This window comes from Carassius auratus, chromosome 35, assembly GCF_003368295.1.
Source record: "Carassius auratus strain Wakin chromosome 35, ASM336829v1, whole genome shotgun sequence".
NCBI classification, from domain to species: domain Eukaryota; kingdom Metazoa; phylum Chordata; class Actinopteri; order Cypriniformes; family Cyprinidae; genus Carassius; species Carassius auratus.
Window position 1 is genome coordinate 19,724,702 of NC_039277.1, and position 24,184 is coordinate 19,748,885.

Below are 24,184 nucleotides of genomic sequence, written 5' to 3' on the forward strand. Positions count from 1 at the left end.
AAAAGAAGAGGAGATGCCACACAGTGGTGAACATGACCTTGTCCCAACTCTTTTGAGATGTGCTGATGCCATTTAAAACAACAGTTAGACAAACAATTAGACATAAAATCAAGAGTCTTCAGACAGATGTATACATTTCAACATTTATTGAACAAATGGCCAAACTTTAAAGCATATATCAGATGTGTAGAAGTTAATTAATTACATTCATTAAGTGTTGCACAGAAACATAAAATAGTTAATAATACACAACATAACCTTAGACAATCGGTTTCTTCCTCCTGCAGGTCAACTGGGCTCTTGAAGGTCCTGGGAGAAGCAGGAACTTGGTTTCTTGAAAAGAAAGAGAAAAACAATGACAACAACAGTTAATGAGAACATCTCTCGGGAACCGTTCTGCTCAGCTGATTGTGTAGACACACAGTGGCTCTGTTCACAACCCGGCACTAGCACACATCTTAGGTAACACATATGGACATATACCATTATTAAAGGGTTCATCAGTTCACTCAGCCTTTTGTTATCTTTGTAAAGTGATAGAGTCTCATAGAAAATTTGGTCTAGACAGCTCAATTCATTTACACTGTTCCTTTAAGTGTTCGGCACAACTCCAGAAACAGAACTGAGCATCCGTCAATCACCTGAGAGTGTTCTGAGTCATCAGTGATGTCATCAAACAGCCGCTAGATGGAGGCACGCGCGCGCTGAGGAGACGCGCATCCTCGTGAACACTAGTGAACACTAGCAATGTGTCTGTCATTAGAAACACGACATCAGAATGATAACTAATCATGAGTTACCTGCAGGTGTCCTGTTTGTCTGTTTGTGAATGCTTCATAAACGCGCGCGCTCTGTGTGTAACGCGGTGCTTTCTGCTTTGATCCCACAGAACACAAACTGCGCGTGAGGAACCACAAGAACGAGAAAAATAAACAAACCAACCAAAAAACACACATGCTAAAACAATGCACTCCAGTGAAAATATTTTTTTTTTTCCAGGCGGGAATCCTGAATGACGCGCGGGAATCCCTGGAGACGCGACGCGATCAGACGCTCACGAGACGCAAACACTGACGCAGCGCTCTCCTGTTAAACTGAGTTAAGTTTAGGCAACACTAACATTAAAGTTAAAAAAGAGAGAGAGAGTTTGAATAAGGTGCATCATTAACTACGATTTTACAGCAGAAACACAAAGTAAAGATTAATAAGGAACTGCGCTGAACATGTCTTAGGAACAGAGAGAGAGAGAGAGGTTTGTAACCTTAATTTTCTTGTTGTTTATAAAAACGTTTTGTATTTATTTATTTATTTAATTTAATAATTGATTCATTTTTGTTTTGCTTTTGTATTTTATGATCCTTTTTGTTTATTGCTCATGTAATGGCCAATTCTTTAGCAAGTCATGCCAATAAACTGCATTTGAATTGAATTGAATTGAGCGAGAGAGAGAGAGAGAGAGAGAGAGAGAGAGAGAGAATTAGAGAGCAGTACACACACACACACACACACAGAGGGAGAGAGAGAGAGCAGGAGGGAGGAGGGCGAGGGAGAGGGAGGTCCATCCCATACAAGGCTTGAGCGCAGAAGGAAAAAACAAGAGAGTATTTGCAGGATATTCTCACAGCAGGATGTGTAGCGGAGCGGAGAGAGACGGAGAGACCAGCATGAGACGGTCAGCAGCGGACGACAGCACCGGAGCAGCACACTACTGAGGTGACACACCTCAAACACACCTGCGCTTCACTGCGACCGCACTCTCAAGTCAGTCTTCTGTCTCGGATGTTTGCTTTTCTGATGGGTTTCCTTTGATTGGCTCAAGATGAGTAATTGCTAGAGATCAGAGGGTTAATTTCTCCTGAAACACCACCCTCTGATATATATATATATATATTTAACACAGAATGTGGTAATGGAGATTAACCTTTAATATTTCTGCTGTGCTCACCACGTGTGGGCGTTTCTGTTCATGTCAAATATCAGCACAGAAACTAGACCAGTGCATTAGAGACAGGAGTGACACATCTACTGACATCGAGAACGACTCAGTGCTCCACTTCAGCAGACATCAAACGAGTTAAACACAGAAGCTGTGATGTGATGTGCGTGTCATCCCTCCTCATTCACTCGCTCGCTCTTCTGTGTGTCTGCAGCATCATGGGGACGCGTCTCTGGATCCTGATGCTCGTGGTGCACCAGGTCTCTCCGTACAGACACCGAGCCGAAGCTGCGCTCTGTCAAGTGGTGAGTCTCTCAGTCTGATCAGTTCGGTGTTCATCTTCTGACTCAAACAGCCTTTTGGTGTTCTCTCTAAACGTACATGTTCAATAACGACTGAAGAGCACGCGCAATCCTTTGCCTAGAAACTGAACATTTGGTGCCAATCAGATTAGTTAGATCCGTTGCTTGAATTAAATGTCAACCTGTAGGAAAGAAAAACCACAAGTGTAGTCTCAAAAGTGTCTTCTCAAATGCTTTGAAATATAGTTTCTCATTAAATCATCCGTGTTGCTCCGCATTTGTTTTATAGCTTTAAAGACTTACTGTAACACAACTATTGACTCGCTCAACCGTCAGGGGCTATAACATGCTTAAGTATTGATTAAATAGATTCTCACACATTGGCATAGACCAAACAGAGAACTAGAGAACCATATTAGGCAGAAACATCCAGTGAGGAACGAGTACGAGTCTCAGACTAAACCATGGAGTCTGATAAGATGATTACAGCAGGTTAGTGAGTTCAGCGAGACAGGAAACTCCTCTGACCGTGTGTTTGGACATCAGTGACACACGGCTAATGAGTGCAGAGGAAGTGTGTGTAGGATGAAATATTACATCTCCATCCTCCCGCCGACCTCTGAACCCTGGCGGAAACGAAGGGTCGGTCTCCAGAGATGAGGGAAAATCCTGAACCAGCGTTCCCGAGCCACAGTTTTCCAGAGAGGCGTGTAGATGCTGCACAGATAATGGAAACTGAGAGCCAGACATACGTCATGCTGAAAAACGTGGGGTCCATTGTGTTGAAATATTCCAGGAAGCTGTATGATGTCATGAGTAATGAACACTGTACGTCAGAATGGTTTGGACATCACTTTTGGTAAATAATGTTGGCTAATAGCACTCTTTGTTGTTGGTTTAAGGTCCAGGAGGATGTCGACTGCAGCGGTCTGAACCTCAGACGGATCCCGGTGCGACTGCCGTCCTCTATCCACCTCCTCGATCTGTCTCGAAACCTCCTGCAGAACCTCACGGACCGGGATCTTCCTGATCTCTCCACCGTCCAGCATCTGAACCTCCACGCCAACAAGATCCAGTTCATCCAGCCGGGGCTGTTCCGAGACACCAGTCGTCTGGAGGTGCTGGATCTATCGGGAAACTCCCTGGACCTGTACGCGGCTCTGAAAACACACCTCGGGCCGCTCAGATCAGTCCGGCATCTGGATCTGTCCGGAAACGGTCTGTTCACGGATATGAGCGACTACTTCCTGAGCGACGCCCCGGTCCTCAGCAACCTCTCTTTAGACGGGAACAGCATTACTAAAATCAGCAGGCACACATTCAACGGATCTCAGGCTCTAAGAAACATCGACCTGCACAATAACGTCATCATAGAAATCGAGGAAGGTGCTTTCGAGTCGCTGACGGGACTCTCAGAGCTCGATCTGTCGGTGAACTCCATCTCGTGCATCACAGACTTCAACCTCGTTCAGCTCAAAACTCTCAACTTGAGCAAAAACAGCCTGAACAGCTTTCAGACCGTTGATTCGGATCTAGAGTTCGAGCTTCAGTATCTGGACCTGAGGGAAAATAAAATCCTGTACTTCCCCGTGCTTCCCGAGAGGAACAAACTCATGTACCTGGACCTGTCCAGAAACCTCTTGAGAAGCGTGAACTGCTCCGGTCCGCTAGAAGAGCTGGAGAACCTGAAGGCCAGCGGGTATCTGTCCACCCATCACGATAAACCCCTTTGCCTTTGTGTTAATCAGAGGCACCAGGATTTCCCCAACTTGCTTTACTTGGACTTGAGCTACAACCAGTTCAAATCGATTCCGTCCTCGTTCTTCAGCAGCGTGGCTTCTCTAGAGAGCCTGAACATCAGCAATAACTGTCTAGAGAGCTTCAGGGTGGATTCAGAAGGTCATCTGAACTTGCTGAAAACCTTGGACATCAGCTACAACAACCTGCAGAACTTGTCCTTCGGGGAAAACACGCTGGCTGCGTTGGAAGTCTTGCACCTTCAGGGAAACGCTCTGAGCACACTAGCCCCCGGGATCTTCTCAAGGCTCCCCAACATACAGAGTCTTCACCTTCAGCAAAACCTGTTCAGCATCTGTCCTTCTCTCAAGGGTCCCACGCACGACTGCATCCGACTGTCCTCTATCCCGAGCCTGAGCTACCTGTACCTCTCGGAGAACAGTCTCGAATCGGTTCCACCCGGAGCGTTTCACGGAAGCCCGCTGCTTATTCTGGATCTGTCCCTGAATCCCGGTGTGGATGTCGGCACGTCGTCTCTCTCAGGTTTGGAGACGACCCTCACCCATCTTTCTCTGAGAGGAAACCAGCTCCGAAACCTAGCCGTCGACTTCACCTTCTTTCAGAAACTCAAGTCTTTGGATCTGTCGGTGAACCGGCTCACGGGGGTCTCTCTGTGGAGCGGAGACTCTTCGGTGGAGTCCTTGAACCTGCAGAATAACAGTTTGGTGACGCTCACATCCGACACGGTCTTCGCTCTGCAGAAATCGCTCAGAACTTTATACGTAGGCTCGAACCCGTTGAGCTGCTGTGGAAACCCGTACCTCCTCACGATGCTCCAGCAGGACAGACTGAACGTGCCGGACATCGCCGTCGTGACCTGCTGGTACACCAGAGACTCGGAGAGCGTGGAGATCAGCGTGAGCGCCGTGGAGCCGGAGCACTGCGAGGCTGTGGACAGGAAGGTGTTGTGGATCAGCGTGATCGTGGTGCTCGCCCTCGGACTGATGCTGGCGTCGGTGGTCGCCTTGAAACTCTGTCACTCGAAAACACATGGATTCAAAAGAGGCATTAAAGCTTGAGTCTGCAAAGAAGGAAAAGAAACCGAAGCGTTCTCACCTGACTGTGGCGAAGCATGCATGACAGCTAGGTTTCAGTATGTGATGCGTGGGTGATATGGAAGTTCAATGTGAAATCCTGATCCCAATCACACATTAATGTTCTATTTAAACAGAAATGCATGCAATATTCACAGAATAAACTGGTGAACAGGAGTGAGGGTCACGCGGGACGTGCTCTTGCATTCAACACCAGCTAAATGCAGGAACACATCATGAGTGAACAGCCCCTCAGACTGCACAAATTATCTGAATTAGCCAAACAGAACATGTTTTTGTGTGTGCTAATACAGGATATCTTATGCTACTACACTACACTTTCTGATGCACGCACTTTATTGATTGTGATTTGTGACCAAGAGAGTGAAATCTTCCTGCGATTCAGGTCAGATTCACTGGACTAGTTCTAGAGCGAGACTCGTGATTGCAGGAGTGTGTTTTCAATATCGATGTGCCATGTATGTTATGAATTAGCCAAAGGAATTTCGTGGGCCGTAGGAAGTGTTGGAAGACCTGCAGCAGAGCGTCTCTCAGCGTCGCTTTCCTGTTGTTGAGCTCAGTTTCCTTTCGGTGAACTCTACACTGCATTCGCGGTGATGATTTATTCATTCAGTCTCTCTCAGTGACACTGAACTGTGTTTGACTGGTGATCCGGTTCAGCTCCGCTCCCAACACACACATGAACACACACCGCCTGCGATGTTTGTTTGGTCAGTCGGGTCTTTTTAGAAATGTTTCCAGCCTGGAGCTGAAATAAGTTTGACCCTGGAGTCTATATCAGGCGCGGATAAAGATAGACAGATATTCCCTGTTGAGGGAAGCGCACATCATCACCGCAGATATTAATAGAGGTTTGTTTCACAGATGTTGACGTGCTCATGACAGCAGCTTCCTCCTGTCCATCTGATTCATGGCCACGCCTCCTTCTGCTTTCCAGTTACACATGACAAAACCCACAGAAGCCTCACACACACACACACACACACACACACACGTCATGTATGAGCATCCACTACGCACCAGCACTATATGAAGGAACTATTAACACAATGTTTGTATAATGAACTACTGTGTAAATCTATTTATGAAGTATTTTCCTAAATAAAAGATTTCTGTTACGTGTCATCTGTTCACTGTTCTTCCAAATCAGTGTTTAATTTAACATCAACATTCATAATGCTCATTATGTCAAAGAAAATTATAAATAAGAAAAAATGCTAAATTTCCATTTTAGACAATACATAACTCTCTTTAGTTTATTAGTAGACTATAGGTTAGGGTTAGTAGAATACATTGAGATGTACTTACTAAAGTCACTAGAATGTCTGTTAACCCTAGCATAATAAATATTGTAGTTATTTTAAGTAAAATAAATGTTATCAACAATAATATCGTAGTTGCTTAACTTAAGTTAGAAACATGTCAAAAGCAGATAAACTGTCACCAGTACTAAAGCAGTTCTCTTGATAACCTAAAAAGGAAATGGTCCGTCTCTACAGTGAATTTTCCACTGACACCACTTCTAGGTTACTTGGTAATGTTAGACAATAGTGCCTTTAGTCATTGTTTTAGGAAACTCTCATGCAGTTTGGCTGCGTTCTGATCCCAGCGGATGCCATCAGCGCTCGGGCTTCACAGAAACAGTCCTGCAGTGATCCGGAGTTTACAGACGGACAGATGCTCTGTTCACTGTCGGTTATGTGGTTTTTAAACAGAGCGGATGATCAGTAATTAGAGAAATGCATGTCGTTGTCAGTGTGGGCTGGCAGAGCGACTCCAGCACAATGCCCATCAGGCCTGTCCAAACAGGAAGTAGTGCTACAGGAAACACGCAGCACAAACATGGAACACCAAGTTCTCAAAAACACACGCTGCAGTTTCCCACTGTTTCTGCTCTTAAAGGGCTCATTTATATCATCTTTCAAATTATATAATCAGTTTATTACACAGCCCTGCATCATGTGCTGAATGAAACCCAATACTCCTTTCTTAACAATTCCAAAAGTAGTTAAAACAATACTACAAAATATGATGCATTTTGTTTAAATTTTGCTTTCTGTGAGTATTTATGTCTTTAAATAGATGTCTGAATCTGAGAAAGATTCGATCAATTCTCAGCTAATTTTTGCACGTGGAGATTTTTTGTGATTTCAAATTAATTTTCTGATTTCAAACACGATCCAGATGTTTTCTGCTTTACTGCATCCCAACAGCCACATACAAGTTTCAAACATGATTGCTGCGATGAGTTATCACAACTTGAAATTCAACATTAAAATAAGCAATAATGTGGTTTTTAAAAAGTAAGCGTTTGTGCTTGATTTAAAACGATAACTTAAGTTACTTTGGATATCATCTGAACACATTTTAAATGGTTATACCATAAGTCATTGACTTTGAACGGAGCATCTGAACATATTTTTTTAAGTTGTATTAGAATACTTCTTTTAGACGTTAAATCAGAAATGTTTTACATTTGAATTTGACTCTTTGACAAAACTGAACATGTTTTTGATATTTTTGAATTCATCATCACCAAACTTTCATTGCAAATCAGCACAATTAAAAAAATATTTCAGGGCTTTGTAAAATCTGTTTCTCTCTGACGTCATTGTGATTTTGGTTTTCTAGATTGTTTTTCACCTGATAGTGAAACAGGTGTTTTTTCTTTGCTTCGATGTAAACGCCTCTTCACATGGGAAATGAGTAACAGTGTTAATCCTCATCGTGACAGATTCATCAAACAATCAGCGCTCAGACGCTTCACAGATCACACTTCCTCCTCAGGACCTCACTGTGACCGGATTGGTCAACTGCTATGTAAATGAGGTCATGTGATGTCTCTTCTTTCTTTGTTGTGAATGTTACCGTATGTTCGATGGCACAATGAAGCCGTTAATCCGTGCAGATCAAGGAGAACATGATTCCTCCTGATGTGACGGCGGTAAACCATCATGAGTTCCTGAGCTCTTTCTTTCTAGATCAGGTTCTGTTTGTGTATGAGGAGCTGAAGACTGGCAATTATGCATTATAATAGAAGCAGTGTTATTTATATAATTACTGTAAATCCCGTCTTTATGATGCGTAGGACTTTCTTGTTTTCACATGAATGTGTAATTACTAGAAACTGAATGGGAATCACGTGTTTAAAGAGTGTCTCGGTTTCTGTGGAATCTCTGAAACAATAGTCGTGTTCATCATCATCATCATCATCATCATCATCAGGCTGAAGGCTCTGATGGGTGTGTGTGTGTGTGTGTGTGTGTGAGTGTATTTCCTCACTGGTCCGGTCGATCAGATCCGCCTCTGTCAGGAATCTTCCTACTTCCAGAAACTCTGGAAACTTCCTTCTGAAGTCGTAATTACGAGTGCTTTGTTTTCAGAAAGAACAGGAATCGTAGGGCGTCAGGTTCATGCCTGCTTCTGGGGAAAGTTTATCAAAGCCTGAAAATATTCAACCAGTCTCCAATGGATTTTGAATAAAATGTAGCATCTCGTTCATTGGCAGCCATATAAACATTACTCGTACAGACTCACCGCAGTATCTGAAGTTTCAGAAAAACAGGGAACAACATAGATTATTTGCACACGTTAATACACATGACTGTAATGACAAGAGAAGCGATGCAGATAACTAATACAACTCAACAGTTACTACAGGAATGGTTCCTTCCTCAGCCATGTTTAAACCATGTGTGTGTGTGTGTGTGAGTGTGTGAGAGAGTGTGAATGAGTGTGTGTGAGAGTGTGAATGAGTGTGTGTGAGAGCGTGAATGTGTGTGTGAGAGAGTGTGAATGTGTGTGTGAGAGAGTGTGAATGTGTGTGTGAGAGTGTGTGTGTGTGTGTGTATCATATCAGGACACAACTCTGTATAATGACATGGGTATGACACAGGTATTACAAGGAGAGGGTGACTTATGAGCACATAACCCATGTCCCCATTTTTCAAAACACTTATAAATCATACAGAATGAGTTTTTTTGAGAAAGTAAAAATGCACAAAGTTTCCTGTGAGGGTTAGGGTTAGGTGTAGGGTTGGTGAAGGGACATAGAATATACAGTTTCTACAGAATAAAAACCATTACACCTATGGGATGAACACACTTTTCACAAAAACAAACGTGTGTGTGAGTGTGTGTGAGAGAGAGAGAGAGACTGTGTGTGTGTGTGTGTGTATCATATCAGGACACAACTCTGTATAATGACATGGGTATGACACAGGTATTACAAGGAGAGGGTGACTTATGAGCACATAACCCATGTCCCCATTTCTCAAAACACTTATAAATCATACAGAATGAGTTTTTTTGAGAAAGTAAAAATGCACAAAGTTTCCTGTGAGGGTTAGGGTTAGGTGTAGGGTTGGTGAAGGGACATAGAATATACAGTTTCTACAGAATAAAAACCATTACACCTATGGGATGAACACACTTTACACAAAAACAAACATGTGTGTGTGTGTGTGTGTGTGTGTGTGTGTGTGTGTGTGTGTGTGTGTGTGTGTGTGTGTGATCAAGTGTGTGTGAGTGTTTGGCGTCTTCTGTTCTGTTGAGGATAAAGCTTCGTCAGCCAGTGAAGATGAAACACAACAGATCGCTGGAGTTCTGAGCTGAACTAATGTGGTTTAAACAGAACAGTCACTGTGTGTGTGTGTGTGTGGTGGGTGTGTGAGAGGTCCAGACGGTGGATAAACAAATATGAGTGGAATGATTTGTTTAGATCCTGTGAGATCGGCTGTGTCTGATTTGTTTGGTCTGTCTGCGCTCTAGTCTGCTTCCATCTGCTGCTAATTTCACTCGGAATTCCTTTGATTTCACTTCAACCCTTTGAAGCGCCGAAGAAATGCAACGCTGATGCCATCATGTGCTTGTACTTATTCATTCCCAAAAGTGGGTTATAAAAACTCTTTCTCTGGATGTTATCATTTGTTTGGCATAAAAATGTATTAATATATATTTTTTATTTTTCATTGCTGGAAATGAAAAGGATCTGTCCTGGACAACAAGACATGAATACTGAGGAGGAACATAATTTATTGCAGTATTAGTGTTAATAGATTAGGGTTAGGGTATGGTACACATTCACACACACACACACACTCAGACACACGTTGTGTCTGATCAAGATAAATCTGAAGCCTTCAGAAGGTCTGAATGTGGATTCTGTCAGATCACATGATTCTCTGCTGCTTTGTCATGTTAAAGGAAACACTGTAATCAGAAGAGTGGATATCTGAGCCTGATAATTAAAGTAGAATGAAAAGAGCGAGAGTTCAGCGAGTCTTTTACTGTCACCCACAAGCCAACAAACACGCTTCATACACAAGCATATCAGAGACGCTCCTCACGGTGTCTTTTTCCAGGATTTCACTCCTTTGTGCTTCTGCTTCACCCTTCAGCTCTGAAACTGGACTTCTGTAAACATGAACAAAGAGCTGCGCTCGGTTTACTGAACACCCATCCACTTATATAAGACTCAAACTGCTGACAACCGCTTTGTTACTATTTGTATTTGTTTTCAGTTGTCAAGTGTTTTTCATGAGAATGGATCGGATTCAGTCTGGTCTATTCCTGGACAAACATATAATCAGTCAAGAACAGTTTGTATGTTTGAAGAGGGGGATTGTGATGCGTTCATGCGGTTTTGATGGTGAAACGACACCAAACCTCAGGTGTCTTTGAGAAAGTACCTCGGTTTTTACTGCCATTTGGAGTCCAATTTCATACAGGAACATCCGAGTTCAGGTGTTCAGTCTTTCTCGTTCCCTGATCCCCGAAGAGAGAAACTCCCCTCTGAATGTTCCTGGAGAAAGAATCAATCACACACACCACATCAACTCTGAAACTCAACACAAACAGTGTTTAAAAAACACCTAATATTCAGTAATATCATTGATTTGAAGGCACTGACAGGAGAGCAAAACCTGAACGTAATCGATTTGAACTGATCTGAATCTGAACACTATTGTATTCTACAGAGCTGCTTTACAGCAGTTTAGATCTCAATTCTGAGTTTATATCTTATTTCTGAGTTTATATCATAATGTTATGTGGAGCGGTTGGGATGAACTCAGATGCAGACAGGAAGTGCCAACACAGGATTTATTGTACAAAACAAAACCCACGAGGGGGAAAACAACGACTAGGGTAAAGACTAAATAACTAAACAGGACTGGGCTGACAAGATAAACAAACACTCACGGTAATACAAAGACTTCTTCAAGGATACAGAAACATATAGAGACACATCTGTAGAAACAATCACATGTAGAAACAGTCACGGTGTGGAACAATGAACCGACGAAAGACAGAGCACACTAGGGGATCTAAATAGGGGAACTAATTAAGACACAACAGGTGGCACAGATAAGGCAATCACGACAAGACTAGGATAACAAGGGGCGGGGCAAGGGAACGAGACAACACAAGCACATGACCAAAGACAAGGCCATGTGCTTGCACACAAAACACGGGTCTGTCATGATCCTGCTTCAAGACTAGAGGAAAGTCAGGACATGAAGGCAGGATCATGACACATAATTCTGGGTTTATATCTTAATTCTGAGTTTATATCTTAATTCTGAGTTTATATCTCAATTTTGAGTTTATATCTTGCATTTTTGAGTTTATATCTCAATTTTGAGTTTATATCTTAATTCTGAGTTTATATCTCAATTCTGAGTTTATATCTTGCAATTTTTAGTTTAGACCTTAATTCTGAGTTTATGTTTTGCTATTTAGTTTTTTTTTTAAGAACTGTGGTGAACAAATATCCTCTCAAACTAACTGTTATAATGAAAGTTAGTACATGATGGCTGCTTTATCACCGTTTCTTTCCACTGATAATTCTCCAGAAGAGTCTGATAATGAGGGACGTTAAAGAGCTCGGTTCTCAGTATCAGTCAAAGCTTCTTTCTTCAGCCATTGAGTTTTTCACATGAATCTGAACATGAGTTGCTCACCAACGAGCCCTGGAGCTCCAGCGGTGAGTTTACCAGCACAACTGGTGTCAATTAGCAGACTTTCATTTGACAGGAGCGCAGTGAGGAACGAGCCTCCAGCGGCTCCAGATGACACACACTGTTTGGACAAGTGGTCTTCACTAACCACCGCTCGCTTTCGTGGCAGATCATCGGTGTGGGTGAGTGAAAGTGGAGTGTGTTTACTATAACTAACTCAGATTCCCTCCACAACAAAAGCTTTTCTGTAGATCTGCCAGCGGAGATGTTTCTCATGACCTCCTCCAGTCCCTGATGAGTTCATGACGTTCCTGAGACGCTCCTCTAGAGACACACAGATAGAGATGTATGGGGTTTAATTACACGTCTCCCAAACACACACATTCCCATAAAAGGCTGTTCAGGCTCGTATCTTTGTGAACATACACAGATGAACCCAGAGGATACATGATACGTATTTCCTTGTTTCTCAATTGAATTTCAATAAAGAAGAAGTGTATTCAGACCTACCGTAATATAAGAAAAGAAAACACTCTCAGCCAAAAATGACAAACAGGTTTAAAGATTCACAACAGCTTTCTTATTAACTGAATAAAGAATCATTTTGCCGTGTGTTTTAATCTCTTGTTCAAGAATCAAAAACAAATAGTTGGTTATAACTGTACTTTACACTAATTCTTTATTAATTTCTAAATGTATTAATACACTAACATTAACAAAGGTCTGTAAAATCTATAGCTCATTGATACTTAACATATTAATAAATGTTAACAAAAGAGATCTCGCTGTAAAATGTTTTAGCGAGGTCCTGAAGCGTCTTGAACACTAGCGTGCAAGCTAACAGGAAGTTCCTGCAGTCAGGAAATTATTAGCAGACCTGGGCTTCATGAGCTGGATGTGAGTCACGGCTCTTCGTGAGTAAGGCATGAGTTTAGTCTCACTTTCTGGAGGTCAGACGGGTCACGGATGAACCACTTTCCTCTTTCTGATTTTGACAGCGCTCTGATTTCACGCAGCTGGAATGATGGTCAATCTCATCTCCTCGAGAAAAGAGTCATCTCTGATCTCCATCTGGAAACATCTCAGTGTTCATCAGTTCATCAACAGCTTTAACATCTTCTGGAGGAACATGAACGCTGAGATGCTGGAGTTATCAGGCTGTTGAGAAGTCATGTTTCTCTACGGCTGTCAGGGTGCTTCTATGATTTCCGTGGTGTTGATGTGGTTGTTCATCGCTTTCGATGCTTCTCTGTAGGATGAAAGTGTGAATGAATGTGAATCATGTTACTAAACGCTGAGACGTTCTGGTGGATGAGTGGAGATCAGATGAGTCTGATGTGAGGAATCATTCAGGAATTATTACACAGTATTTTGGATCTCCGCTGGCTGATGTCAGGATAAAGGCACTTTGTGTTCTGGCATTGAATATTTTTGTTCTTCTGAAATGTCTGTAATGAAAAACAACCATCTGATCTACAAACCACAAAACAACATCTGGAGAAAGACCTTTGGATGATGTCGATGTTCTCATGTTCTTCACACAAACAAACAAATCACCCGCTCGACACCGACAATAAAACACACGCCATATCTAAAAGAAGAAGAAACATGCTCTGACAATTCACAAAGCCACAGACACATTCACAACACCAGAAACCACACTCATCACAGCCGCCGTGTGTGTGTGTGTGTGTGTGTGTGTGTGTGTGTGTGTGTGTCTGATGAATACCAATCTACATGTGGTCTCAGGGTTACACACATTCTTGTATTTGTGGTCTATTTTACACACTGTACTTTCTATTCTTACTCTAACCCTACTCCTAAACCTACCGCTCACAGAAAACTACAGCCATTTTTAGTTTCTCAGAACCCTTCATTCTGTGTGATTTATAACCTTGTTTCCTCATGGAGACCATACAAAGTTTCCACAAGATCAGAATTTACTGGTATTACTGTGATTGTGGAGACATTGGGTCCCAGTAACATTGGAAACAGCAGGTACACACACACACACACACACACACACACACAGCTCTCTAAATACACAGCTTGTTTGACACAGAGAAGAATCTGCTGATATAAACACTGAACACTCACTGATCTCCGTTTAGTCTCAATGATTTAAACACTATCACGTCACCTTCATTTACAGAGCGACTGTGTCAGAGCAGATTACACCATGAACACTAGTTAGTAATCTAATCTAGGTTACTCATTTTAGGTAATGTAATCTGGCTATGTTTACATTACTTTTAACTTATTTAAAACTTTTGAAATACACCATATTGACATGAAAAATATAGACGACTAACTCACCGCTGTGATGCTGCAGCATCGGGGGTTACCGGGGTGTTGCTATGGTTACCAGGGTGTTGCTATGTGGTTGTCAGGGTGTTTCTTCACAAACCAGAGAGACTGACATGCACAAACTAAATCATTATATTCAAGAAGGATGGTGAAACTGTCCATGTGATTTATAATATAGGGTAATTCTGCAAAGTAGCAAATGTGAAAATCTCTTCCCAAAAATATAAATGTAAATATCTTTAAATCAAGACACATCTACTGAACATGGAGATGCAAAATGAGAGAAGAAATCTTGATTTCTGAAAAACTGATCAAAACGAACATAAAATGCTGGCAGATATTTGTTCATTAGAATCATTAAGAGCAAACCTTATCTTATTGTTTCCCAAATAAATATAGCTTACATTTTTAGAATCTTTAGACATTTGCACGTTTTATTCTTTTTTTTTCTTTCATAAAATAAAAATATTTTTCTTAAAGTTATTTTATTTCAAGAAATGAAAATGTGGTAACACTTGAAGCCTTTGTGTATAATGCATTATATCTATTCATAAATAACTGTAATCATTGGTTATAGATGCATTATAATACTCGTTTGTCACGTGTTTTAATACATTATATTTTCTGAAGGTGTAACGATGAACGGATAACTTTGCTTCATGAGATCATACATAAGCTGCATTATGATTAATGCATTAAAACTATTTCAGGATGCACAAGGCCTTTAAATGTTCTGGTTTTAAACCGGTGTAAAATTTGTGAAATTTACTCGCAATTTCTGAGAGGAGAAATGTGTTTTGTTTTCAGCAGCGCGAGGAAACACACTCCCAGCTGCTTTCACTCGCCACAAATCACTCAGTGTGTGTGTGTGTGTGTGTGTGTGTGTGTGGAGGAATATAGATCCGAGCGTCCAAAGCAAACACACTGTACGTCTGTGTGAGTGACCCCAGCTGGAGACTCGGCTCATAAATCTAGGCGTAGACGGGATCTGATGGGGGCCACAGGGGCCCGACCGGCTCCGTTCACACACACACACACACACACACACACACTTCCCCTTGCCTCCTCTGAGCTGGTTTAGACCCGGCTCTCTGATGAAGAGCAGGTGAAGCTCATCTAACGCTGCAGGGGGTTTCCAGCATCTACCTGAAGATCACCTGAAGAGTGAAACTGAAAGCCTGCGTCTGGTGGATCCCGACGGCTATTTGCATTAAACTCATTATAGTTTGATTTATTTAAAAGCAAAACAAACAAACGTCATCCGGGGAACTTCTGCTGATCTCAGATGATGTCACACCGACACTGTTACACATAGCTTTATTTGATTTTAGATATATAAATACATATTCTTAAAATTAGCTATTGTATTTTTTATTAGCTATATTTAAAAATGTGTATATAGTTATTTTATTTATTGTTTTAGTTATTTTATTACATGAATGAAAATGACATACATAACTGCCATTTAAATTTTCAGTAAAATTTTTTTAACAAAAAAGTCTATACCGTTATTAATTTTATTTTCAGTTTTAGTTATACGCTTTTTAGATTTTATTAGTTATCCATGAACATGCAAACATAAAAGATACTCTAAAAACAACTGAATATCATTATTATTCTACAGAATATAGTGATAGTTTAATCACTTCAGTTTAAAACCAGCGTGCATAAATATTCCATAATGCTTACATAATGTTTAATTATATTAATAGAAATCAATCGCTCCTCTGTGGTGTGATTCAGAGATAAGTAAAGCTGTAGAGTTCTGCTGATGGTGAATGCATTACGCAACACCACAATTACTTCTGGGAAAACAAATTAGTTTAATGAGCGGTTACATAAACGCAGCTTTTCTGAGAAAATGAAACGATGTGAGACGAGATTCAATCCTTTCTGTCCCGACTCATGAAAGCATCACAGTGTGACATCTGTTTCACACAGTACCTGTAATGTGTGTGTTAACCTTTATTCACTGTTTGCTGAATTAATGCATTTCACTTTAATTAAACCATTCAAAATGTATAAAAAAAATTGGTAAAAAATACAAAACATAAATGTATTTTTTGTTACATTTTGAATTAACTGTTAAATTTTTTAACTCGTCATTTAAATTAATTAGACATGCTTTCTGATTATTAAAATGTAATTAAACCATTAAAATACAATTCAGAAAAATGTAAACTGAAAAAAGAGAATTGGGTAAAAATACAACTAAATTTGTGGAAAAACAATATGTATTTCATGTGGGCATAAAAAGTTTTTTTTTTTTTTAACTTTTAATTGCTGTTAAACCAAAATGTAATTAATCCATTAAAATGTACAGAAAACGTTCAATTAAAAAAAAAAAAAAAAAAAAAAAAATCACACAAAAAATTTGAAGAAAATAAAACATATTTTGTAGTACGTAATTCTTTTAATAATAATAATAACAATTTTTAAAATAACTTTAGTAAATCAAAACAGAAAAACAAATTACATTGAGGAAAAAAAAACATTTTGAGTTGAATTGAAGTGATGTGTTTGATGGCACGGACACTGTTAGATGAGAACAGAACTGGATCTGAATAGAGATGGTCTTCTGTAGAGCTGGAAGTGATGAAGGAAACCGACCAATGAAGATGAAGAACTCATCCCGGAGGAGAGCGCTCCGATCCACAGGGACAGCAGGAAAGTCCCGCCATCGTCTGGAGTCTCTGCCCACTTCAGAGGAGCGGAATCCACCCAGAAACACACACACACACACACACACACACACACTCAAAACCCCCGTCCCACGCCCACCACGCATTTGTTTCCATCACAATGAGGAGTCAAAGGGAAACTCGGCCCTTATAATGACACTGGTACTTTCCACACACACACACACACACACACACACAGTCTGTCCGCAGAACATGCTCAGTGTCAGGTGTGTGTGTGTGTGTGTGAGTGCACCTGTGGACACACCCGACACGTAACCCGAGAGCCACTCACCTGTGCAAACACACACACACAATCACAGAGCTTTGTAGTAAAGTTTATAGAGTTAAAATGCTGAGTGTTACATCCATCGAGCACAACGAGACTCAAACGAGACACTGCTTTACATCAGAGAGTTCACGAGCATCAAACGCTCTTTACACCAATCAGAGAGCAGGACACAAGAGGAGGCGGAGTCACAGCACTCATCATCATCTTCATCTTCCAGTCCATCAGCTCTATTCAGGACTATAAATTAAAGGGACAGTTCACCCAGAAATAATCATTCTGTCATCATTCACTCACTATCAAGCTGTTTCAAAGCTGTATGAATATTTTCCAGAATGCTGGTAAACACAGCTGTTGGTACCCATTGACTTTGACCATTGAAGTCAATGGCTGCCGTCAACTATTAGGTAACAAACATTCTTCAAAATATCTATTTCGATTTTTAATCCTGTGGAATATCTTGAAGGAATTGTTAAAAACAACAGATAATATTTAGGTCCCCATTGATGTCCATTGTATTTTTTTTTCCTACTATGGAAGTCAATGGCTACCGTCAACAGTTTGGTTACGATAATGTTTTTTTTGTTTTGTTTGTTACGAAAATGAATTTTTTTAGGGCCCAGCAAAATATTTTCTGCTGTTGAATAAACATATTTTTAAATAGCTGCTGGTAGCCATTGACTTCCATGGTATTTTGTTCCCTGGTATAGAAGTCAATGGGAACATATGGCTGTTTGTTTACCACCATTCTTCATAACATCTTCTTTTGTGTTCAACAGAAGAAAGAAACTCATACAGGTTTGAAGGAGAGTAAACAAAGGCAGAATGATCATTTTTGGGTGAACTGTCCCTTTAAATAGAATCCACCCGAAACATTCCTATCGTTCCTCATGAATCTGATTCTCCACAGAGTAAGGTTTGTCTCTACAGCACAAACTCTCTGCATGATACAGACGTGACGAAGCACAATCAGAAGGTCTTTCTCCTCTGAAATAATCAAATCCACAGGCTTCACTGTGATTGGTCAGCCATGGGGCTGGCCGCCGCCCCCTCGTCGTTGCTGCTGTCCACTTCCTGTTCCATGGCGGCCTCCTCGTCCAGACGCTGGCTGGTGAAGTCGCTGATCTCCAGGAAGCCGCTGGGCTCCACCACCACGTTTGATTGGCTGGAGTCCGGCATGATGGAGTACTGCGGGATCACCTGACCAAACACACATCACATGACCTCAAACACACATCACATGACCACAAACAGAATCCAGACGGAAAAATGAATTTACAGTATAAACCTTGTGTGAATAATCAGAAGCAGGTCTGAAGACTGAATCAGATCTGAACGAGTGTGTGTGCTTGCTGTGTAAATGTGTGTGTGTGTGTGTGTTTGTTCTACCACACACACTGAAACACGCGTGATTCTCGTCTGCGTCTCACTACATGAACACACCTACTGCAGCGTTTACTGTCTGATACACACTGAAACACAGAGATCTGCACTACAACCCGCCAAAATAAAAGTTCGGTTCAACTTGAAGAAATTATGAGTATAATTACTATTGTATGGTAGAATGTATTTCTCAGTGTAATAATAATTTTAATACTATGACTACTAATAAAATAATCACTAAAACTTTTTTTAAAGAAATAATAACACTTTTTCATCATGTTATGTCAATTTTTACAGTAAACCTGTTTTGTAGCACTTTATTTGCCAAAAACTGCAATATTTACAATTAAATATTTTTTTTGTTTTTGTTTGTTATCGCAGATTCTGTTCTTTTGCTGTGAAGCTGCATTCGAAGCACTACAGAAGTGTGGAGGAGCACCTGTATGATGTCCAGGTCGTTGCTCTTGACGCGGCTGAAGGATCCGTGAGCGAGCGTCTGTTTGGAGCTGCTGATGAGCGGAGAGCTGCTCGGGGTCTTGGTCAGCGGGCCGCAGTCACTGGACGAGTCCACCACCATGGGCTCGATCTCCGCCTCCATCATGGAGATCTTCAGGATGTCTGAGACGGAGGGCTTCTCTGGTGCTGTCAGGCTGGAGCTGGACTCTGGCTGGAGCTTGACGGACGCCTCGCCGCTGCTGGACACTGGAGGACACTGATGAGCGCCGAACGTGATCTTGGTGACGGACGCTCCCTGCGTGATGATGGGCTGCTGCAGCTGAGACACACACAGAACCGTCACTGACCGCACGATACAGCGCTGCAAGAACCGTTACTGTAACCAGCAGCTTCATCAACACTGAGTCCACACCACAACAACAGAGAAGTTTTAATTATCGTTCATATTCTGTGAACATAAAGATATCCACATCACTACGATAATGAGAATGACACAAAAGAGCGCTGCTGTTCAATCACTTCCAGAGTGAAGTTTTACAGCTCATGGTCGATTATAGTTATAGTTATCATCACAGTTATCCTTATAATTAACATTATAGTTATCATCACAGTTATCGTTATAGTTATCATTATAGTTATAGTTATCATCACAGTTATCCTTATAATTATCGACACAGTTATTATCAGTTATGACTATAATTATCACAGTTAACGTTATAATTATTGTTATAGTTATAGTTATCATTACAGTTATCATCATAATCGTCATAGCAGTGTCAGTTGTCATTATCATTGTAGTTATAGTCGTAATTGTCAATAGTTATCATCAATTATCAATATAGTTATCACAGTTGTCAAATTTATGGGAATATAAAAATGTAAATGTAAAATTAAAAGAAATAATACAGAAATAAAACTAAATATGAAATGTTTAATCTGTTTAGATGCATGAATGGATGAGATGAGCTGGTGGCACCTGGCTGCTGCTGGGGGTCTTGCTGGAGCCCACGGGGTGATGCGCCTGCAGCGGCGGCGGCTGCGACAGCTGCGTGTGTGTGTTGGGCCGGTTGTGTGAGGAGGGCGCCTGCTGCAGTCTGGGCAGCTGCGGTGTGTGTGGAGGGGTGGAGGAGACCAGCGCAGACGCAGACGCAGACGCAGACGCTCTCTGTATGGAGGCTCGGGCTGTCACTGGCTCCGCCCTCTTAGAGGAAGTGGGCGTGTCAGACGGGCCGGCTGCAGGTTTGGGCGGAGGACTGCGGTGCTGCTGAGACGAGCGGTAGAATAAACCTGTCTGTGGATCCAGAGTGTCTCCCTCTAACTCGCCCTCATCCACCACCATCTGCTCCTGCAGCGGCTTCAGCTGCGGCACACACACACACACACACACACACACACACACTGGAGTGTTTAGAGTCCATTTGACAGCAGAGTTGTGTGAACAGTGTGAAGTTAATTAGTAAATCTAGTTAAGATGGTAAACGGCTCCCTCTGGTGCTCACAAAGCGTCTTTACACATCTCAGTTAAGGCTGCTCTGTGGCTGCTTAAAATTCAGAGTAAATGAAGCCTTTCTGAGCCGCCTCAGCATCGTAGCGGTCGGTTATTATAATAATAATAATAATTTAGTTATTTAATTTCGTTATAGTAATAATACTAATATTAAATATAAAATAACTACATTTTATTTTCTTATATTTCGATATTATAATATTCACTAATATTTATAATGATTAAATATTAACAATTATTATTATTGTTTCATAGCAAATATGTAATTAGAGTTTTATGTGAACATGGAGCACAAAAGCAGTCTTAAGTCTCGGGGGATATTTGTAGCAATAGCCAAAAATACATTGTATCCAAAATTATTGATTTCTCTATTATGCCAAAAGTAAAGATCATGTTCCATGAAGATATTTAGTAAATCTCCTACTGCAAATATATCAAAACTTAATGTTTGATTAGTAATATGCATCGCTAAGAACTTCAACTGAACAACTTTAAAGATGATTTTCTCGATATTTAGATGTTTTTGCTCCCTCAGATTCCAGATTTTCTAATAGTTGTATCTCAGACAGATATTGTCCTCCGAACAAACCACACATCACTGAGAGATGATTTATTCAGCTCCAGATGATGCATACATCTCAGTTTCAGAACATTGACCCTCACGCCTGGTTTACTGTGTGGTTCTGACCTGTTGTGTGGCGTGTGCTGATGTGCTGGTGCTGCTCGTGTCTGATGATGATGGACAGGACACTGACTGACCGAAGCTGCTGGACGCAGTGACCTCTGCTCCGATCACAGCCTTACACACTTTACCTGAAACAACAGAGCAACATCACAGAGAACTCTTTCAAATCTAATTAAAGGGACAGCTCACTCAAAATGAACATCCTGTCCTCATTTACTCACCCTCCTCTCTGAGAACACTAGTAATAACCAAGCAGCTGACGGCAGCCACTGACGTCCACACTGTGGAACTCAATGGGGCCCAACAGCTGTTTGGTTAAACACACGGGTCAAGGGTGAGTAAAGGATGAGAGACGTCTGTCTTTGAGATATATACTGTTTGACCAAACCCATCCGATGCATGAAGCATGCAGTGTGAGATGTTCGGAGTGTGACGTCACACTGAGTGAGGTGCTGGGGATGTTACCGGTGGGGGGGTGTTGGGCCCCGGGGTCCGTGTCTCCGGCGCTCTGACCCGACGGCTCTGCCGGGGACTGTCTCCGCTCCGGCACCGGGATCGGCACTGCCATCTGACTCAGGTCGATCGTGTTCTGGCGAGGTTTGGCGTCGCTCTTCTCCTTCACTGTCACACACACACACACACACATTGAGCAGGAGCGTGACACAGCGGCTCACACACACACGGTTCGGACACACACCGCTGGTCTGCTGCAGCTCCAGCAGGGCTTTGATGGTGGACGTGGCCGACTGAGACTCTCCGCTCATGTCCTGGTAGATGATGCTGGGGCTGGCCTCCACAGACACCTCCTGCTCCGTCCAGTCCTGCCCCCTGGAGGTGATGAGGTGCACCACCGGATGAGCGTCTGGACACAGAGACACTGTTCTTACACACTCAGACTCATTCTTCAGTTGTGTTCTGCTGTGAGCCGTGATCTGACCGTGAGCGCTGTCAGACGACGCCGGACTGCTCTCTGTGTACGGCCCGTCCTGACCGTCTGTGCTGCGTGTGACCTGCTGTAGTGTCTCGCTGACCAGCTGACGGGTCTGTTCACTGACCACCGCCGTCTGAAACGCCATGGGCTTGGGCTTGATGAGGACCTGTGCACAACAGCATCATCCCCGGTCATTAACACTCATCACAGACAAACAGAGATCTGGAATAATCACTGCTTGTCTAATGATTGATTATACCGGTGCATATTATTATATTACATATATTACAGTACATATTTCCAGGTGGTAGTGGTCTGTACGAGCGGGTCTGACCTGTGTTTTGCCCTGCTGGCCGTACACGATCTTGGTGGGGATGATTTTGGTGGACGGCTGGACACCGGCGCCGAGGCTCTTGGGCTGCGCCACGATCATTTTGGTGATGGGCCGCGACGCGGTGATGATGGCAGGCTTGGCTCCGGGCACGGCCTGCAGGGTCTTCTCTCCCTGACACACACACACACACACACACACACGTCATGAATCATGCACACGTCAGCACGGAGCACACCAGCGTCTCGTGAGCTCACCCCGGCGTTCAGCAGCGTGGTCACCACGTTCTTCCCCGGCAGACCCTGGATGGTCGTGCCCTTGCCGGTGGTCTTCTGCACCACGATCACGTTGGGTTTGGAGGTCATGGGGATGGTGGTGATCTTGGTGCTGGTTCCTGTGAAGGAAGAGCGTCAGAGAGAGAGAGACGAGACTCGCTGCGGTCAGCGGCGCTGCTGGTCAGCTCTTACCTGACACCATGCTGCTGGTGAGGATCTTGCCCCCCAGCGTGGCCAGAGACTTGGGCACGACGGTGATGATGCTGCCGCTGGTGGTCTTGACGTACGTGGCTCCGGCGGGAGACGTGGCGACTCGAGCAGCGAGCGCAGGACTGACGGAGGGACGCGTGTACGCCGCCTGAGAGCCTGAGACACACAGCACCGGTTCAGTGATTCAGAGAAGACCAGATATTACGTAGATTAAAAAACTACGCTTAAAAATGTGGATTCAGTATTTTTCTTTCAACAATAACACAGCACAAAAACAAACTCACACAATATTTGCAGACCAAAATAATAGTTATTCTATAAATGCATTTTTCAGCTGAACCCATATCGTATCTGATCAGAAACTTCTCATTACTGAGACAATGTGAAAACATTAGAATGTTACATTGTTACCGTGCTTTACTGTATTTAACTTTTTTAACAGTTTAAAATGAGCGATTCTTTGAAATTTCAAACTAATACATCAAAGCCAACTAAACACACGTCTCTGTACACGCATGTGCTGTGACACACGTCTGCTGCACCTGTGGGGGTGGACACTAGTTTGGTGGTCATGATGGCGCCGTTGCTGCTGACCACCATGATGGGGGCGGAGCTACTGCTGGGCAGCGCAGCACTGGAGGGTTTGGGTAAGATCTTACTGGGCTGCATCTGCTGCGTGATGATCTTCACTCCTGCACACACACACACACACACAGACACACACACAGACACACACACAGACACACACACACACACACACACACAGGGCTATTCACTTTTATTTTTATATACATTCATTAAGTAAAATTCAAATAAATTACAAAATAATTAATCTAAAAATTAAGTCAAGACAACACTTAATTATAATTATAACTTTTTCTGAAAGAAAAACCTTAAAAAGACAAAAACAACAAAATTGCTAAAACTACAACAAAAATGAAAACAGAAAATATTTTCATATGACCAAAAACTATAATAGAGTTTATTAAAACATTATTAGGGCTGCACAGTTTGGGTGAAAATATAATTGCATTTTTTCTGATAGAAATTATAAATGCAAATAAAAAGCAATTCAATGAATGA

General features: G+C 42.2%; 2 protein-coding genes and 1 long non-coding RNA gene across 5 annotated transcripts in view; 1 reads left to right on the top strand and 2 right to left on the bottom strand.

Moving 5' to 3' along the window:
• Window positions 1-1,560: 1,560 nt before the first annotated feature.
• LOC113054786 (leucine-rich repeat-containing protein 32-like) lies at window positions 1,561-6,213 on the top strand. Of its 2 annotated transcripts, none has more exons than XM_026220590.1 (3): window positions 1,561-1,713; window positions 2,151-2,241; window positions 3,141-6,213. In XM_026220590.1, exons 2-3 carry the CDS (start codon window positions 2,155-2,157, stop codon window positions 5,052-5,054), a joined length of 2,001 nt encoding a protein of 666 aa, XP_026076375.1. In that variant the 5' UTR covers window positions 1,561-1,713; window positions 2,151-2,154; the 3' UTR covers window positions 5,055-6,213. The 2 variants fall into 2 exon arrangements, with proteins under 2 accessions (XP_026076375.1, XP_026076376.1); XM_026220591.1 differs by having other exon boundaries at window positions 1,590-1,761.
• Window positions 6,214-10,104: 3,891 nt separating this feature from the next.
• On the bottom strand, window positions 10,105-11,375 carry LOC113054803 (uncharacterized). Its single transcript, XR_003277432.1, has 3 exons — window positions 11,292-11,375; window positions 10,781-10,893; window positions 10,105-10,505 (listed from the first exon to the last, which is right to left on the bottom strand). It is a non-coding gene; the product is annotated as an uncharacterized LOC113054803 (long non-coding RNA).
• Window positions 11,376-18,004: 6,629 nt separating this feature from the next.
• The window catches only part of LOC113054784 (BRCA2-interacting transcriptional repressor EMSY-like), a 13,324-nt gene continuing 7,144 nt past the window's right edge, over window positions 18,005-24,184 (bottom strand). Inside the window, exons 11-21 of one of the 2 annotated variants that reach the window (XM_026220588.1) lie at window positions 23,644-23,793; window positions 23,084-23,257; window positions 22,874-23,010; window positions 22,620-22,790; window positions 22,292-22,451; window positions 22,052-22,216; window positions 21,820-21,975; window positions 21,358-21,482; window positions 20,139-20,522; window positions 19,146-19,481; window positions 18,005-18,523 (exon numbers count right to left, since the gene is read on the bottom strand). In XM_026220588.1, coding sequence (XP_026076373.1) covers window positions 18,335-18,523; window positions 19,146-19,481; window positions 20,139-20,522; window positions 21,358-21,482; window positions 21,820-21,975; window positions 22,052-22,216; window positions 22,292-22,451; window positions 22,620-22,790; window positions 22,874-23,010; window positions 23,084-23,257; window positions 23,644-23,793 — 2,147 coding nt within the window. In that variant the 3' untranslated portion in view covers window positions 18,005-18,334. Of the gene's footprint in view, window positions 18,524-19,145; window positions 19,482-20,138; window positions 20,523-21,357; window positions 21,483-21,819; window positions 21,976-22,051; window positions 22,452-22,619; window positions 22,791-22,873; window positions 23,011-23,083; window positions 23,258-23,643; window positions 23,794-24,184 lie in introns of both variants that reach the window. The other variant, XM_026220587.1, reaches the window with a different exon arrangement.